Genomic DNA, 18151 nt, shown 5'->3' on the forward strand with positions numbered 1-18151 from the left:
TCATCAGTACCTCTGTAGCTACATGATGTGCTGTGGTAGTTATAGTCTACTAAATGAACTGTGTTTTCTGGTTGTTGCAATTAGGTGGCAAAGTCAGGATGACCTCCTCTCCACATACTGATGTTATTGTGTAGGTGCCATGTTCAACAGTCAGTAGTTCTATGTTTTTGTTGTTGGTAGTTCTATCAGTTGATGTTATGGCTATTTCAGGTTTTCTGATGATAGCTCTGCCATATTTAGGATGTGAATTTTCTGTAGCTAATTTCATTCCCTGTATTTCTGGTCTTATTGCCCCTTCTTTTCTGTGTGTTTCTTCAATACAAAGTAAGTCCCATTTATGCATGCAGCAAAGTTCTGACAGAATTTATTGCCTATTTTTGGTGATACCCTTATTAGAGATGGCTCTGAGAAGAGCCTTTGATTCTTGATTTTTCAGCACTGGGAAGATTGGCTGTTGCCTTTTGTTGCAACATTTCCAAGGAACAGCATTATCTGATAGATGTTTGTTGGTCTTTTACCTCAGTTAAGGCTTTCAAGGATGCAATTTTCCAGGTGGTGCAAGTCTGGTCGCGAGTTTTGGTAAACAGTTCCAGAATGTGTCTCACACTTATTGATCCAATCCATAGATATTTTTAAAATTTTATATTGTCTACATAAGCATAAGTTACAGACCTTTTGCTTGAATTACTAGTCAGTTACTGTAGAGAAATTTATACAGCCCCAGTTCAGAGAATATAAGGAATTTAACCATTTTCGGCTCAGGTTATCTAACAGCTTTCATTTTCTGTTGCTTCACAAGCAACTGCCTCATCATCTTGCAACGTTCTATGTAACATCCTAGGAGACTTAAAAATTATTTTTGTGACAGCGTATTGTATCATCATATTTCCGTATAATTTAAATCATCTGTTTTATTTACATAAAAAGTCTTTCTCAATCATCCTGCACTTTGCTACAGCTGGGTAGGTTTCTTAAAGAGCATTTTACATACAATAAAGTAGTAGTCAACTGGAAGTTAGGAATATAGCTAAGACAGGGATTACAGAGTCAATTGTCTAATCATAGTTAACACTGTTTCTTGTTTCACCTGTTCAGTAACACTACTGTTTGTTCACCAGATAACAACAGATTGTTAATGACATTGTAACAGTTTGGAATTAACAATGTGATTTATTGCAATTCTTTGAAGTTGATAAAACATCTTAATACTACCAGGTGTACCAGATGAAATTAGTGTTAAGATACAAATGTGTCGATAGAGAAAATTTGTTGTGAACGAGCCTTAATTTTTTTTTTTTTTTTGTTTGGGTGGTATGACATCTGTCAAAGATATTTAGTATACATCAAGTCATGGAACAAACAACATCATATGTTTTCATCATGTTAACAATGTTGAATTTTGTACCAGAAAGTGATGATTTGCGGAAAGCATTAAATTATTTGTTTTCATTTGAAAAAAAAAGTGCTGCAGAGTCACATTCAATGCTTGTCTAGGCATATGGTGATCATGCTCCATTAGAAGCAACATGCAAAAGATGGTTTCAATGGTTCAGAAATAATGATTTTGATGTAAGAAATGAAGAACGTGGTAGACCACCAAAAAAGTTCGAAGACGCCGAACTGCAAGCAATATTGGATGAAGATGATACTTTGAGTCAGAAGCAAATGGTAGCAATGCTAAATGTTGCACAACAAACAATTTTTGACCGTTTGAAAGCTATGGGAAAGATCCAAAAGTGTGGAAAATGGGTGCCACATGAAATGAATGAAAGACAGATGGAAAACTGAAAAACAATTTGTCAAATTTTGCTTCAAAGACATGAAAGAAAATCAATTTTGCATTGAATTGTTACTGGCAATGAAAAATGGATTTATTTTAAGAATCCAAAATGAGAAAAAACTTGGGTTAATCTGGGACAACCATCAACATCGACTGCTAAACCAGATTGTTTCGGCAAGACGACAATGCTCTGTGTTTGGTGGGATCAGAAAGTTGTGGTGTGTCATGAGCTTCTAAAACCCAGTGAAACTGTGAATACTAATCGCTACAGGCAACAAATGATCGATTTGAACTATGCATTGATCGAAAAAAGACCAGAATGTACCAGAAGACATGGCAAAGTAATTTTTTCACATGACAATTCACCTGCACACAAAGCAAAACCGGTTCAGGATACAATCAAAACACTTGGCTGGGAGCTGCTACTCCACCTGCCATATTCACCAGACTTGGCCCCTTCCGACTACCATTTGTTTTTATCAATGGGATACACGTTGGCTGAGGAACACTTCGATTCCTACGAAGAAGTCGAAAATTGGGTGTCTGATTGGTTTGCTTCAAAAGACGAACATTTCTATTGGTGTGGTGTCCACAAATTGCCAGAAAGGTGGCCAAAATGTATAGAAAGCAATGGCCAGTACTTTGAATAAAATGTTTTTACTTTTCAATTCAAAATTAGTGTTTCATTTTCACAAAAAAACGATCATTTCATACCGGTACACCTGGTAAACTATAAAAAAGCAAATAAAATTGGGTGGGGAGTGACTATAGGCTCCTCTGACTCTGAAAATGCCTGATGCCACTGACAATCCTTTTTTTATTCTTCCGCACATTTTCAAAAAGATGCTACCAATGGAAGGACAGCATGTTTATTGTGGGAGAGGTGAACATTAAACAGGGAATGTGTATAAATACTAGTACGAAAGAGTTGCGGGACTGGAGTGAAAGAGTATTTTAAATAGCATAAAGAGAGAGAGAGAGAGAGAGAGAGAGAGAGAGAGAGAGAGAGAGAGATCAACTGTTGGTTGCTGACACAGTAGCATGCATGTGACAGAAGGCTAAGCAATTTGACATCCATTCTATGTACCCATACCTTACTCCATACCTCTTCTATTTAGTAAATAGTGATGTACCCTCAAACACATATTGTGAAACAAAAGGAATACATTTCAATAGCTGCTACCAGCAAATCAGACTTTTGATACAAGTCATTTAAGTCATTTTTTCAATATGCTAGACAAAAAAAGAAAGACAGAATTACAAAAGTGATTAATACATCTGTGTGGCACTAGAGTAATGAATAAGAAACAGGGCACTCATTACAGGTATAAGCTATGTAGATACAGTAACTACATTACCATATCATTGCATTCCACTACCAACTAAAGAGGCACAAAGATTGTACAACAAAACTAGTTTGCTAGGCATATGTGTTATCCACTGCATCATCCTGGCATACTGATTAACACAATTACATGGACAACCCTAGTCCAATCCCCTCCCTAAAACAAACTTCAGTTCACACCTCAGCTCATCTTGATTTCCCCCTTTCTAAATCATCAGTATGGCCACAGCTCTACAATATTGGAATAGCACCCCAGCTTTGTACGTAATGGGGAAATCCTACCTGTATCTCAGGTGTAGCTGATCTGTTGATCTGATGGAAATACATTTTCCTGGTGACATATTGAGTCCTAACTTTATCTTTAACAAGGATAGAAGGTGAAGAAATGAATTAAAAATTGTGCCAAGACTAGGACTTGATACAGGGTGTCCTACTTACTAGGCAGGTGTGCTATACACTACACCGCTCTGGCATAGTGTCTGACACAGTTACACAGACTGTCCTAGTTGAGTGCCCTCCCTAACACAGACTTCAATTCACACCTCAGATCATCCTTCTTAATCTGTCAGTACTGCCGAAGCTCTCTGATATTGGAATAGCACTCCAGCTTTGGACATAATGGGGAAATCTTTTTTATACCTCCTCAGGAACATATGATCTACATGTCTCCAATTCAGACCTCAGCCCATCTTGATTTGCTCCTTTTTAAATCGCCAGCTGTGTTAGGGAGGGCACTGGATTAGAGTGATCGCTGTAGCTTTGTTAGCCACTATGCCAGGGTTATATAGTATATAGCACATCTGCCTAGTGAACAGGAGACCTCGGTTAAAGTCCCAGCCTTGGAACAAATTTTAATTAATTTCTTCAGCTTGTATCCCTATTGAAAACTAGTTTGAGATGATATTTAGCTGATTAGCCACTGTCTTAATGTATACTGTGTCAAATACACTGAAGTAATTTTCAGAATAGAACTTACCATCTGGTGCTCCATCACAAACCACAAGATCTGCTAAGCTTCCATCAAATTGGTTAACAATTTCTTTAGCTGTTTCACCTTTTGTAATGTCACCACAGATACATGTGACACCATCAATGGGGGCCATTATCATCAAATCAACAGCAACAATTTTTGTATCTGTGTTGGGATCATCAGCCCTTTAAAAGCAGAAATGTTTCTTGGTAGAGACAACAGCTAAGTATTCTTTCCTTTTAAGCATATGGGACAAACTGACAAGTGGCTGACTGGACGAGAAAGGGTATAAATAAAAGAAACAGAAATCCACAACAATAGATCTTTCACATAAATTACCAGAATATATTGAATTACAAAAATCTGTTAATAGTTTTTGCTAGAATGTGAGCACCACATCTGGTGGGATTGTGGTTAAGAGGCCTGACGCATTTTGGAAGGAGCAGGGTTCAAATCCTTATCCATCAATTGGGATTTAGAATTTCTATGATGTTCCTAAAATGATTAAGGCAAATGGTGCCTTGTTTTGTTTTGTTTTGGGAAAAAAAAGAAACCACCATGACTGGTCACCTACCGTACCTTGTGTAGCATGGCAGGTGGTACATTAAACTCTACTCTTCCAAAATTTTGCAAATGTAAACAGTAGAATATGCCTGTCCATACATATAAATGTTTAAATTAGTTCCACAACAGTTTGGATAACCATGACAGTTCTTTGTGTAGAACGAACTATTCATCTGCTGACAGAACAAATATAGAACAGAAAAGTACTCAGTAGCAAAGGCGGTATCAGTGCTATGTAGTAACTAAAGCACTATGCAAAAGTAATGTTTATAACTTATATGTCTCCACAGGACCTGAGATTATTACTTACCCTTCTTGAGGTCTGATGAACTAACCTGTGTGTGTATTTGTCAGAATATACCTCTAGCATATTTCTTATTAAAAATAACAGAAATCACGGCTACTAGTTGTTCTAACTATATTATTTAGTCATTATAATAAACACTAGACATACTGACTTTTCCTTCTTAGGAGATATAATAGGACATGTAATTATATCGGATGAGTCAAATATTGAACACCTCTCTTATTTAATGAACAGCTTGAAGTACACCACTATGAAATGCGTAATTGACCACTAGATGCCATGAGAGGCTGATCCACCAGTGTAAAAGGAGTTGAAGAGTGTTGTGGTGTTAATGCAGATGCAGTAACAGAAGAATCGGTCGATCAGGACAGTTCAGTGACATTGACCAAAAACTAGTTGTGGATGGCACTCGTATAACAAATCTATCAGGAAATTGCAACCTTTCTATAGCTACCAATCTGACTGTTGGTAATGTGACTGTAAGATGGAAAAACAGAGGAACAACCACAGATAAACCAAGACCAGGCAGACCTCATGTACTGATGTACAAGGAGGACTGTTGAGCATTGCAGAGAGTGGTTGTAAAAAATCGCATTAAATCAGCAGAAGGAATCACTCCTGACTTCCAGAATACTATCAGTAGTTGAGCTAGAACAATGTCTGTGCCTAGGGAATTAAAAAGAATTAAGTTCAATGGTCAAACAGCTTCTCATAAGCCACACATTTCTGTAATCTATGGTAAGCAACATTTGGTTTGCTCATAAAAGTACCTTCCATTAGAGAAGTTGAACCTGATCAACGACTGTGATATGACTTCCAAAATGGTAAAGGGCAGCAATCAACCGTTTTTTTCTGTTCTAGCTTCAGATCCAGGTTTCCGTTGGTATTTCAGAGCTTTTATAAATGGTCTAGTACATCTACAACTTCTGTTTGGGCTCCTGTCACCGTTCATTAAAGACTATTGTGCAGTGTTGAGTTGCTGTTAATCGTAATGTCAGTGGACATTGGATGACTGGAAAAAGAGTTATTTGGAGTAATGTTTCATACTATACCCTGTGGCAAACCAGTGGAATGGCTTGGGTTCAGCGAATACCTGGACAACATTACAAGCCATCCTGTGTACAGCTAACAATGAAGGAGAAGGAGGATGTTTCTCAGCACTGGTGTGTGGTCCCCTTATTACACTTAAGAAAATGCTAAATGCAGCAGGATATGAACACACTGTACAGCATTGTGAACTGCTTACAATAGAGGACCAGTATGGAGATGATGACTGATTGTGTCAGCATGACAATGCACCAAATCACAAAGCTGCATCTGTGTGGCAACTGTTTGTGGACAATAACATTCTCGAAATAGACTGATGTACCTAGAATCTCAACCTGACCTCAACTGGACACCTTTGGGATGAGTTACAATATCGACTTCGCTCAATTTAGCTACCTTTTCCGGTTTCGGTATCCCCTGCAGAGTTCAAGCTGTCATAGAGGTGAAGAGTGAACTCACTCCACATCCATGTTCATTAACAGGTGTTCAGATACTTTAGATCAGGTAGTGTATGATAACCAAAGTCATGTGCATGAGAAACTATTAAAAATCTTCAATACATTTTCCTATTAATCTTCATCAGCCAGGATGCATTTCTTTTGAACCATTACATTATCAAAGATTTAAAAGTACACTCTATAAAATATGATTTAAGAATAATCATGATGACATCAGAAGGTTTGTGGCTGGTAGTAACAGATGTGATGTTGTGGTACTGCTGATGCACATTACTCAGATATAGTGGTGACAAAATATTAGGAACTCACCTGAGTCTCTTGGATAGGACTTGACTCCAGCTACCTGGAGCTGCACACAAATCAACTACTCGTCTAACTTCTGCAACAAAGAGAATGTTTTTGCATATTCAGCCCAGGCAGATATAAATTTTGGTGACTGTAGTAATAACTACTTTTTTCAGAAATTTATCTTAATATATCACAACAATCAAAAATAAATAATCCATTATGTGGATGAGCGATCCCTATCTAAAGTGGAAAGAAAGAGTTACCAATAACAAAAAGATATAAAAACTACCACAGGAAGTTAAAAAAAAAAAGAAAATGGTGGTAATTTCCAGTACATCAAACTGCAATAACTAATAACGTATAAAGATGCAGAAAAATAGATTGACAGCAAAGGATGAAGTTGAAATTCTCAAGTGGAGAGACTACCATTAAATGTGCCTCTTGCAGTTCTTGGACAGAGGGAGATAAATTAAATAAAAAAAAAATATGTACAAGTTAGAAAGAGAGAGGTGGGTAGAGCTTCAAAGACCAATGAATAATGAGAACTGATAAAGACAACAGTAAACCAAGAACATGGATTGCAAAATGGAGTAAAAGACTAAAAATGAGGTTAATGACCATATCCCTGAAGGGTTATAAGAGAGCCATGTTGTACTGCATTTCACTATTTGAAATCTAACTAGCAGTTTCAGAGAAATTACAATATTTAGATCCTACGCTCCATCTGTTTTGCACATGAAACTGATTGCTGTCTTAGGCAGAAGTCCATGATTTCACACTTAAATAAGAAACTATGTCAGATTGGATAAAGAGAAAACATAGTATTGCCATATCACAATATTGGTATAAAAGGGTCACAGAGAAATTATAGCTTTCATTTGCCTTAGTTGTTCACATGGGTAAAGCACTGGCCAGCTTGCTATAATAAAAATCTTCCACAAACCATAAGATAATAGATACACTGCTTCTTTATGAAGAACAAAGAAGGAATGTGAAGAGAACAGTTGAGTTATACTCATAAAAGTAAAAGTGTTCAATAGCAATGACAATTCAGCAAATTGGAAGGGCACTGGAACAATACACAGAGGGTAAGGAGCAAGTCTGCAATGAGTTCAGCAAAAAAATATATGTTCTGACAGCTGTTGCTCATAATCCAAATGTTAGATCTCAAGGAACTATGAATGCCTCAGCCCGGTATTGTTCTCTTTTAACACACAAACAGCTTCCATCCATATCATGTGTCACTTCACCAGCAGATTAACTAGGGGGATAGCAGAATATGTATGGAATATTTTGCTCAGTTCTGGTGTGACACTTGGACAAAATGTTCTTTCTTTAAAGAATTATCTACCTTCATAAATCAGGTAAATATTTATGTCAGAAACATGGATTATTGGGCCGCTGAGAATTTGCACTGGCTGTGCAAGGTTGAACAACAGTCAGTGGAGTGTGAACATTTGTTGTGAGACTGGATGAATGGTTCCTACACTTATGAAGAAATCTTAATGAGTACAAGACAAGCACAATTTGTTACCAAAGCATTATAGAGACTCCCAGAAGAAGTGACATTTGAAATATATAGATGTATGTGGTACTAGTCTGATGGGCATCCAGTTCGCTATTCACTTATGGCTAGGAAAGTGCTCACTCAGTCCTTTCCTGGTCACTGGATACAAAGTGAAGAAATTATCAGTTGGCCTACTCATCAGCCTGATTAGATATCATAGGACTCTCTGTGGCAAACTCAAAGATGAAGTCTATGCATATGTTCCTGATGACCCAAGAGGATTTAAAGTATTATACTGTCATAGCATATGCAATGAAATCAAAGGAATATCTTATAACATCTCCCCCAGTTTTGCACAAAACTTTATTATTCGCATATGCTGAAGATAAAGTTATATTTAATTAATTTAGCATAATAGGTAAATAGCTCCTTTTCATGAAACTCATTGTCACGCCCTTTTTTTCTTGTGAAATCTAAGGAAAGCTACTAAATGATAGCATATCCTTCTCACAAATACTGGATTTTATTAATCAAAACACCCTTTCGTAAACCAGCATTCATAAACTCTAAACAGAAATCAAATACTGTGTGCCATTACACCTATATTCTGCCACTAATCCCCAGTCTCATTACCAAGCAAATGTCTCTAGCTTCTCGCACACCCAACTTCCACTCATGGACTCTAACATTCGACTCTCTCTCACTCACTCACTCACTCACACACTGTTGACTGCACTACAGTCTTTGCTTTATTTTTATGATCACTGCATAGTGCATGATAGATACTATGTAGGGGTACTGTACCCTTACACTCTCCAGTTTCTCCAGAAGTCCTTGTACCACCTGCTGAATAAATTTACTGGAGTAGACAGTATGCATTTTGAATACTTGATGACCTAAATAGTATTTTCTTGGAAGTGTTTATAACTTCATTCTTTTGTGATTTTCTTTTTGTTGCTGTTATAATTTTGAAATGTAAGTGTGCATCTTGACACTCAACTCATGACAAGAATTTATTATTTAACAATTTCTGTACATCAGTTCTCTGTTTTAAAATTTCATTCAATTTCTGACATGCACCTATCTTCCAATGCTGTGACAGAAACAAGAGAGTTGCTGTAATTAATTGATGACTAATCCTTTGATGCTACTTCCTTTATACTCCATCTGGTGTGCCAATCCAGCCACATGTATCCAGGTGAAATTAGTATCAGCTCTAAATTAAACTTTTCTTCACCATTCCTCTTTTTTAGGTGGACTCTCTAAACTGTGTCAAGCCGAATTGCTTCATCAGCCAGACATGAGAGTTCCCTACAACATGAATTTCTGCATAAGGCAGCAATTGTTTTCATGTTCAAAACAGATAAATCCTATTCAAAATATTGTAATTTCTACAAAACTAACTGTTTGGTATTATTCAAAGAAAGTTTTGTCATGTCCACAGATTACAAAACTATAAATATCCTAACAGATTGCTGCACAATTAAAGTCTCTTCCAAAGATTACCTTACTTGTACTAGCAACCTGAAGCTTTTCTACAGTTTCTACATTCTTCAGGGGACTGAGCTGAGTAATCGATAGAAGCACTAAATTATAAGTTTGTGTCTACTCTTGATGCTGAATCTTGCCCAATCATCAATTTCTATCTCAGTGGATATAAGTTTCTTGTCTACTGTGATGAATGTCTCACATCCATTTACAATTAGCCTATCCTTTCGTTAACCACCTGCTTGTAAACTTACTGATGGCATTTATATTGCTTTTTACGTTATGGAAGAAAAACTTATTAAAAACGCATTTTATGGAATAATTTATTTTCTTTTGGTTTGACACAATATTTTTGATTACTTTAGATGCCTCTAGGAGGGGAGGAGGGTGAAAAAGAGTGTGGGGGTTAACTTTCCAGACCTCCTGTTGATTTATTACTAAGCAAAGAATTTTTCTCTGCGTATATTGACACATTCGGGAAACACCCTTGTATCAGGAACTGGCTGACAATATTAATAACTGGATATGAAATGATATTATATGCAGTTGTGGTTACAGTGATTCATATTCCATTCCAAGCCACTGAATTTTTGTTCTTTAAGAACAATATTGTTTATCCCACATCTGTTCTACAGATTTTATTAAAAGTTTTGAAACAGTATTTTTGTCACTGTTTTTGAAATTATCCTTTTGTAAATGGGCTCTCAAGTCTACATCAGATTTTCTGCTTCTCCTACACTTGCAAAATGTATCCTAAGTGCCAGTATTGCAAAATTCTTTGCTACTGACTTCAAAGGCATTCAACTGTCACTGTTACTTTTTGGAACTCAGATTGTTTGAGGATTCAGTCAGTCAAGAAAGTTCTTATTTTTATGCTTAAGAAGTTAGTTATTGTGTTCATCCCCTACAGCCCAAACCTAACTCCCAATGATTTCCATCTGTTTTGGAATCTCAGGAAACTACTGTTCAGCCAGAGTTAGCATTTTGAGACTGACAGAGAGGCATAGATGGTTACCACACATTGATTCCAATCCCTTGCGGCAAAAAATATCACATAATATGTTCATTGCTAAACATAGAAGTAAGACAGTGGCTGTGTAGTCTACTGTCAAATTGGAATTGGGAACCCATGTTAAAAGTCAAGCTATTTTTCTAATTAATTTAAAAAATGATATTACTGTAACTGCTGTTCAAAATTAAATCGTTCAATAAATTCTTTATAAATCCAATCAAATTTGATGTAGACTTGAGAGCCTATTTACAAAAGGATAATTTCAGAAACAGTGACAAAAATGCTGTTTCAAAACTTTTAATAAAATCTGTAAAACAGATGTGGGATACACAATATTGTTCTTAAAGAACAAAAATTCAGTGGCTTGGAATGGAATACGAATCACTGTAACCACAACTGCATATAATATCATTTCATATCCAGTTATTAAGATTGTCAGCCAGTTCCACTTGGCATAGTCCTGTTTGGGCCAGTACAACTTCACAGTGACGGCAAAGAGTAGAAGCGCTCATCATGGTAGACATTGTACAGGTGAGGTCTATCCAATGTGGCTGGCTGCACTGGAACTGCTGGCTACCATCACAGTGCAGGCGTAAATTGTTGTCTCGCAGAGTAACATTTCCAAATGATTAGTTCAAGCTTAGTTTCAGAGGAAGTAGGAAATAGTTTGGTCTGTGCGCACAGATTGGCATGCATTCACTGGCTGGTGCTGTGCACACACCTTGGAGCTGCTGCTGGCCTGGCTACTAGTGTTGTCCTCTGTTGATCTGCTAGTAAGCTGGCTGGTTTAAATTTCTGCCTTGGTTGGACTAGAATACCGTCACCATTGTGCAGGTTGCTGTTGGCTCCTGTTGCACTTGTTGCCACAGCACAATATTTGCAAGAGTTGTGTGCAGCTGAATGTTATTGTGCAGCAAGGTGGCACCAGAACTGAGCATTCTGCACCACTTCTTTGGATGACCTGTCACTATTTCCGCATTATTTTGCATGAATGATCAGCATTCCCTGTCTTACTGATCAGGAATCTGAAAAGAGAACTCTCCATTTGTCCCAGAACAATCAACACAGCATGTTCAGCATTGACACAGTCTGCTCGAATTTCATCTTGCAGTGTGACACCAACACACTGATTGCTGCTTGATTTTTGGACTACTGTGGGCAAGCCATGTCTCATCACCTGTGATTATCCAGTTCAGAAACTCATTTCTGTCATCATGGTACTGCTGCAGAAAAGTGAAAGCTGCCACCGTGCACTTTGCTTATTGTTCTGGAGTCAGTTGCTAAGGCAGACAACTTCTGGAACAATACGGGTTCCATGACAATTCTATGCAAAAAGTATCTGACTGCTGAGTACCATGACTGTGGTGTGACGATTCTCCACAATGTGTTCCACCAAGAGCTCCACAAGTTTGATTGTACAGAGGCATGGTCTCCTGCTGCGCTCTTTGTCATAAACATCTAGGTGACCAGTTACAAAGTTGCTGCACCTGTGACATACCAAATGCTTGATCATGACATTATGCCTATGGGCCTGGCACAGATGATAACGAATTTAAATCTGTGCATTCAAAAACTTTATCAGTGGGGTGCTTCACATATACTGGGAACTGAAATTTGAGCCTCCATTAACAACTGCTGGCATGAAGCTACTATGAGACCTCAGAAAGTTCCATTAGCACATGTACCAAGGCACATCAGTACTTTATGATGTGCATGCAGTCGCTTCATGCACCATATAGTTTGCAAGCTGTGGGACGAGCGGCAAACTTACTTTATGGATGAGCCTTGTAATTATCTAGCTAATGCTTATTTGTGTGTACCCCGTCCATATGCATTTTTTTGGAAATAAGCACAAAACACTGGACTTTTTCAAAATTAATGCTGTGTCTTACCACAATTGGGGACCGATGACCTCAGATGTTAAGTCCCATAGTGATCAGAGCCATTTGAACCATTTTTCTTACCACAATTATGATTTCAAAAATTGTTTCAGAAAAGTGGTTCATTAAAAACCAATGGCAACAAAAAGTATCAACTTTTATCATATTTCAGTAGGTACTTGGATGACAGACAATGCAAAGAAATGAAATTGCCAAATATTTTGTACAGTTAAAAATGATTGACCAGTGGCTATGATATTACTTACGATTGTTCTTAGCAATCAAACACACATATTTGTAACTTTGTTTAAGCCAGAATTATTTGCGTTTGTGGCTTTCTAAAGTACTTACCATCAAGAATTTTAAATTTCTCATCTATCTGTATTAATTTATAAGCACTTCTTGCTCTCCAACCATCACTTTTTGCTAGGCGGTAATAAATGTCACGCTTGTCTTTTGACCTTTTTCCCATATCCTAAAAAAAATTCAATTACAATAATCAATGCACATAAATAAAAATAAAACTAACAAAAGACACTGTGGAAAAATAGTTTATGCTTTAAGTGAAATTAGTATGAAAACTTTACAATATCGTTTTATATCTGTTTAGATATTCACAACCCACACTATACTGTATACAAGACACCACTGTTGGCACTCAAAATCAGATGATACAGTGATAAGTTTCAAGCCAAGATGAAGATAATGTAATTCATGATCTGCGTCAAGGGAACATCGAATGCTACCAACTAACTGCTGCTTCATCCTGTGCCTAAAATATCATTGGACACCAGTATTAAAAGTTCACATCTCCTTTAAGTAGCTATTAAGTCATCCTAATGAGACTCAGACCAACAATAAAGTCTTAACAGTGCAAGCAATAAATCACAGATAGTATTTGAGACTACTGGACCATCTGGGAAAGTTGTCTTCAGCATTATTCTGCAGTAGAACATACAAATGATTCTACTTACACTGCTCTGTGGATCTGAGATGTAGTGTATGGTAGAGAGCATTATACAGTTTTTCCAGTCAACAGCAGCATACAAACTGCAGTAATTGCAAAGAATAGTCCTTTATACTTTAGCCAGTTCTGACTGATAACAAGCCAAACACGCAAATTAGGCTTCCTCTAGGTGGATTATCCACTGATGCCATCATAAAAGAGAAGTCAGAAAATCTCCAAATAAAGCTTACACTTTACCAGATAAACTAAATCATAGTGCTTCAGACAAAAACTCATTGTACAGTTTAAGTTACAACAAGGTACAGACAATTTTTCATATGTGAAATATGTGTACACTGACAAACTGCAGTGATGGATACCCAACTGGAAATGGAGGAAAAAAGGTACTGTGAACATGTGTCTGAAAATGGATGGTGTAACGACAACAAACTGTAGCAGAACACAGTACAGAGCTGCATTGTAAACATGTCACAACAAATGTTCAAAGTGGCCACTATGGGATGCAATGCACGTAGTTACCATGTAGGATACACATAATCATACTTTGGCTTACACCTTGTTGGCAGGCCACTTGCCTAGAGCTAGTACTAGGATTCGTCTCAGTATCCTGTAAAACCTAATCCTCAAAATCTGGTGCATGCACAGACTGACACCTCCCTGCAAGATCATCTGTTTGAAAGGACCCATGACAACACAAATGCCCAAAAAGGGCCTGAAATGTTGTGTGATGTGGTTGGTGTCTGAGAGGGTACTTGTTTTGGTATACCTGTGCTGCCTCTTGACTGTTTCCATCTGCTTGGCCGTACGCAAACACAATCTCGGCTTGTTTCTGACGTGAATACCAGACCATTCTACTGCTTACAGTATGCTGTGTCAATCACACAGTCTGCACCACACAAAAACATGTAGCACATGGTCAGAGGAACTTTCATTTGTCCCCACCATCTACCGTGGCAATGATGCATTTCCAGGCACATGTTCATACAACCTTTTTTTTTTTCTCCATCTTCAGTCAGGAAATCGTCCCTGCAGTTTTTAGGTTTTATTAATGTTCATTCTGATTTTCACTGCATCTTTTACAGAATCATACCACCATCACCAGGTAGACATTAATACGCATGATGTATTGTATGAACAAATTGTAGGAAACTCATGGCACTGTCTTTCAGTCATTATACATTACTCAAAAAATGTACATTCAATACAGCCCATGCCACATTGATTAACATAAATCCACTTGTGGAGTGGGGTATAAGCCCCTGAAATGTAAAGCAGAATGTTTAATATAATAAATGTGATTGGCTACGACAATTCATATTTTCAACTGAGCTGCGATGTCACAGATATCATTAACAAGTCCTTTTTCAAAATTCATGTTAGCTAAGCCAGGCATACTCAAATAAAAGACACTACCTCTTGGGGCCTCCTTATCCTTAACTAGTCTTTGGTCAGTTACTAAATGAGGGAAAGATGTCTTGGATCTCTGTAGCTTTATTGTGTAGAGTGCAATCCATCAATGCTGTAGGATCCCGTAGTGCAATAATCAAAGTCATCATACAGACTCTCAAGCAACTGTATGTCTAGGAAACCACATAGACAACACTGGAGAATTCTCATTATATGACATACCATATTTATTTTATCTCTTTAGCCACTATCAAGCTATCTCTCTCGTTCTCTCTCTCTCTCTCTTCCTCCCCCCCCCCCCCCCCACACACACACACATGTTGAAAAATCAACAATTTGTAACCAAATCAGCAGAGCACCTTGCATCCACATGGCAGAGGGGATGTTCAGATAATGAAACCAACATATTACCCTTAATATAAACTACAGCAAAGTAAGTTAATACATTAACAAATCAGCAAAAAACTAAAATGTAAACTAGCTCAATTAGAAGCAATCAAATCATATATTAAAAAGAACAAGCCAAGATCAGAAAATTAATTAAAACCTAGTGAATATAAAGAGTTGAATCACACACAGACAGAATTAAGATACATGAGGTCCAATCAAAAAATTCCGGAACTATGTCCACAAAACTTTTCTCATTTACATTTTACTTACTGTGCAAGGTCTCCTTTGAAATATTCTCCTCCACAATTGCTCTCAGTGTCATTTCCACTTCCAGAAGCAGTCTTGGTACTCCTCTCACTTTGATCATGCAAACTATCGTCTGCGAATTTTTTGTTATCTTGTCTATTGTTGCAAATCTTCAATCCAATGGGATTTTCAACTTTGGAAATTAAAAAAAGTCCACAGGAGCTATACGATTCTTTTAAGGAACATCGTTGGTAGATGTCAAAGGGTGTCCTAAACAAGGGTCATCTTTAACTTCCATCTGGGCATTTTTAAACTGTGTGAACCTTTTGTAAAATCCCCTATGGCTTAAGCATTCATCACTGTAGGCTTCCTGCATCATTTGGTGTATCTCTGTAAAGGTTTTCTTGAGTTCCATGCAAACTTTAATATGCATGCGTTGTTCCTCTAATTCTGCCATTTTGAAATTTGGGAACTGTGTGACACAACCCTGTACTCAATACAGCATTTAACAATAACTAAGAGACATACAACAATGAAGCTTCTGGCAGCTACACATTAAACACAAGTGTGTGCAGGGATGTCAACTGCATTTGCTCCAACACAACATTGGCGCAAAATTACAAATATTCCAGAATTTTTTAAATAGAACTCATCTGTTAGTGTGTGTTCAGGAAGGTTGATTCTACTGACACAGTTACCTTATCTGCGTACTGTGAGTGATAATTTTAGGTATTCTAGCTGTCTAGGCTCCAAGCAAATTGTGAGATATTGTTGAGAATGTGCAAGTATCTATAACCAAGTTCAAATTCTGGTGTTAACTGTACTCAATCCTTTATATTTCAAATTTGTTTTCCCGACACCAGCAGTGGTATACCTGTTGATCAGATTTTAAAAACTGGTTGTCAGATGACGAGCCTTGGATATATTCAAAACTCTGTCACTGTTTGTCTGATTGCTCAACTTTCTAATTTTCATACACTCCTTAATTTTGTTTTTACAGAAATTTGGAGCTGACACCATGAAACTGATTTCTTTCACCTTGTTGCGTAATTACACAACAGGCAGAGATTGATGACATCTCATTTGTTTGGCTACAGACATTATACAATCACATGTTAGTCAGTATGCTCTAAACTCCTGTGTATGTCCAAACTTACAGTACTGTTGAAACTTCCTGGTAGATTAAAATTGTGTGCCTGAGCGAGACTCGAACTCAGAACCTTTGCCCTTCACAGGCAAGTGCTCTACTGACTGAACTACCCAAGCATGACTCATGACCCATCCTCAGAGCTTTACTTCCATCAATACCTCATCTTATACCTTCCAGACTTCACAGAAACTCTCCTGCACACAGTTTTAAACTGCCTGGAAGTTTCATATCAGTGTACACTCCTCTGCAGAGTGAAAATTTCATTATGGAAATTTTCCGAGGCTGTGGCTAAGCCATATCTCCACAATATCTTTTCTTCTAGTTCTACACTTGCAAGTTTTGTACTAGAGCTTCTGTGAAGTTTGGAAGATAGGAGGCAAGGTGCTGGCAGAAGTAAAGCTGTGAGAGCGGGTTGCGAATCATGGTTCTTTAGCTCAGTCAATAGTGTACTTGGCAGCAGAAGACAAAAGTCCTGAGTTTGAGTCTCGGTCTGGCAAACAGTTTCAATCTGCCAGGAAGGTTCATACCAGTGCATACTCTGCAGCAGAGTGATTCTGTCTACAGCACTGTACAATGTAATATGATATTATAAAGTACAGGGAGACTACAAATAAAGGAAGTAGATGCATAGTTGGGGCATTGAGTGGTCAACATGCATATAAACAGGGGTTGGAAATGCTGCTGAGCTTCTAAACATTGCCTTCATCAGAGTTAACTTATACAAAATGTCACCAAATGGGCAGACATACATATGCATGTCTAGATGCAATGTCTGTAATGTTCATTGTGCAGCAGTTCTCTCATTTATCTGCCCTTACTATATTTGGAATTGAGCATATGGTATTCTTCCAAAAGCCTGAAGGTATGTTTACACACTGACTTCAATAATCATTTGGTTGCCACTTCCCCTAGGCCAACTAGTGCAGTGTAGGCCAACTAGTGCAGGAGAAATTAGGAGCAGATTACCAGGTCATGAGTTTGTTTAAGCCAAGTGCTAGGCTTAGCCAGGTGATAGAAGACATAGGACCACTCTGTAGGGACTTTGACAAGAATGATGAGGTGATAGTAATAGGTGGGGCAGGAAACAGCCTGGCCAAGGATAGGAATTATGATATTAAGAGTGACCTGGATAAAATAGGAGCTGCAACAGGATGTACGAATGTGGGTTTTGTTGAGGTATTGCAGCGTTACGATCAGCCCTCGGTTAACCCTTCTGTGTGGCGAGTTAACAGAGAGTTGAGCGAGCAGCTGCTGGACGGTGCAAAAACACACATTTATACAGTGCCTGTTGGTAGCATTGGGAGATGGGGATACACTCGACATGGTCTGCACCTAAATAGTCGAG

At 37.8% G+C, this 18151-nt stretch overlaps 1 protein-coding gene across 3 annotated transcripts in view; it reads right to left on the reverse strand.

Annotated features, from left to right (window-relative positions):
- The window catches only part of LOC126341927 (putative tRNA (cytidine(32)/guanosine(34)-2'-O)-methyltransferase), a 72094-nt gene that overhangs the window by 39621 nt on the left and 14322 nt on the right, over positions 1-18151 (reverse strand). For 2 of the 3 annotated variants that reach the window (XM_050001813.1, XM_050001812.1), the window contains exons 2-4: positions 12998-13121; positions 6781-6850; positions 4102-4280 (exon numbers count right to left, since the gene is read on the reverse strand). In XM_050001813.1, coding sequence (XP_049857770.1) covers positions 4102-4280; positions 6781-6850; positions 12998-13118 — 370 coding nt within the window. In that variant the 5' untranslated portion in view covers positions 13119-13121. Of the gene's footprint in view, positions 1-4101; positions 4281-6780; positions 6851-12997; positions 13122-15680; positions 16462-18151 lie in introns of those variants that run through there. The other variant, XM_050001814.1, reaches the window with a different exon arrangement.

Source organism: Schistocerca gregaria, chromosome 1, assembly GCF_023897955.1.
Source record: "Schistocerca gregaria isolate iqSchGreg1 chromosome 1, iqSchGreg1.2, whole genome shotgun sequence".
NCBI lineage: Eukaryota > Metazoa > Arthropoda > Insecta > Orthoptera > Acrididae > Schistocerca > Schistocerca gregaria.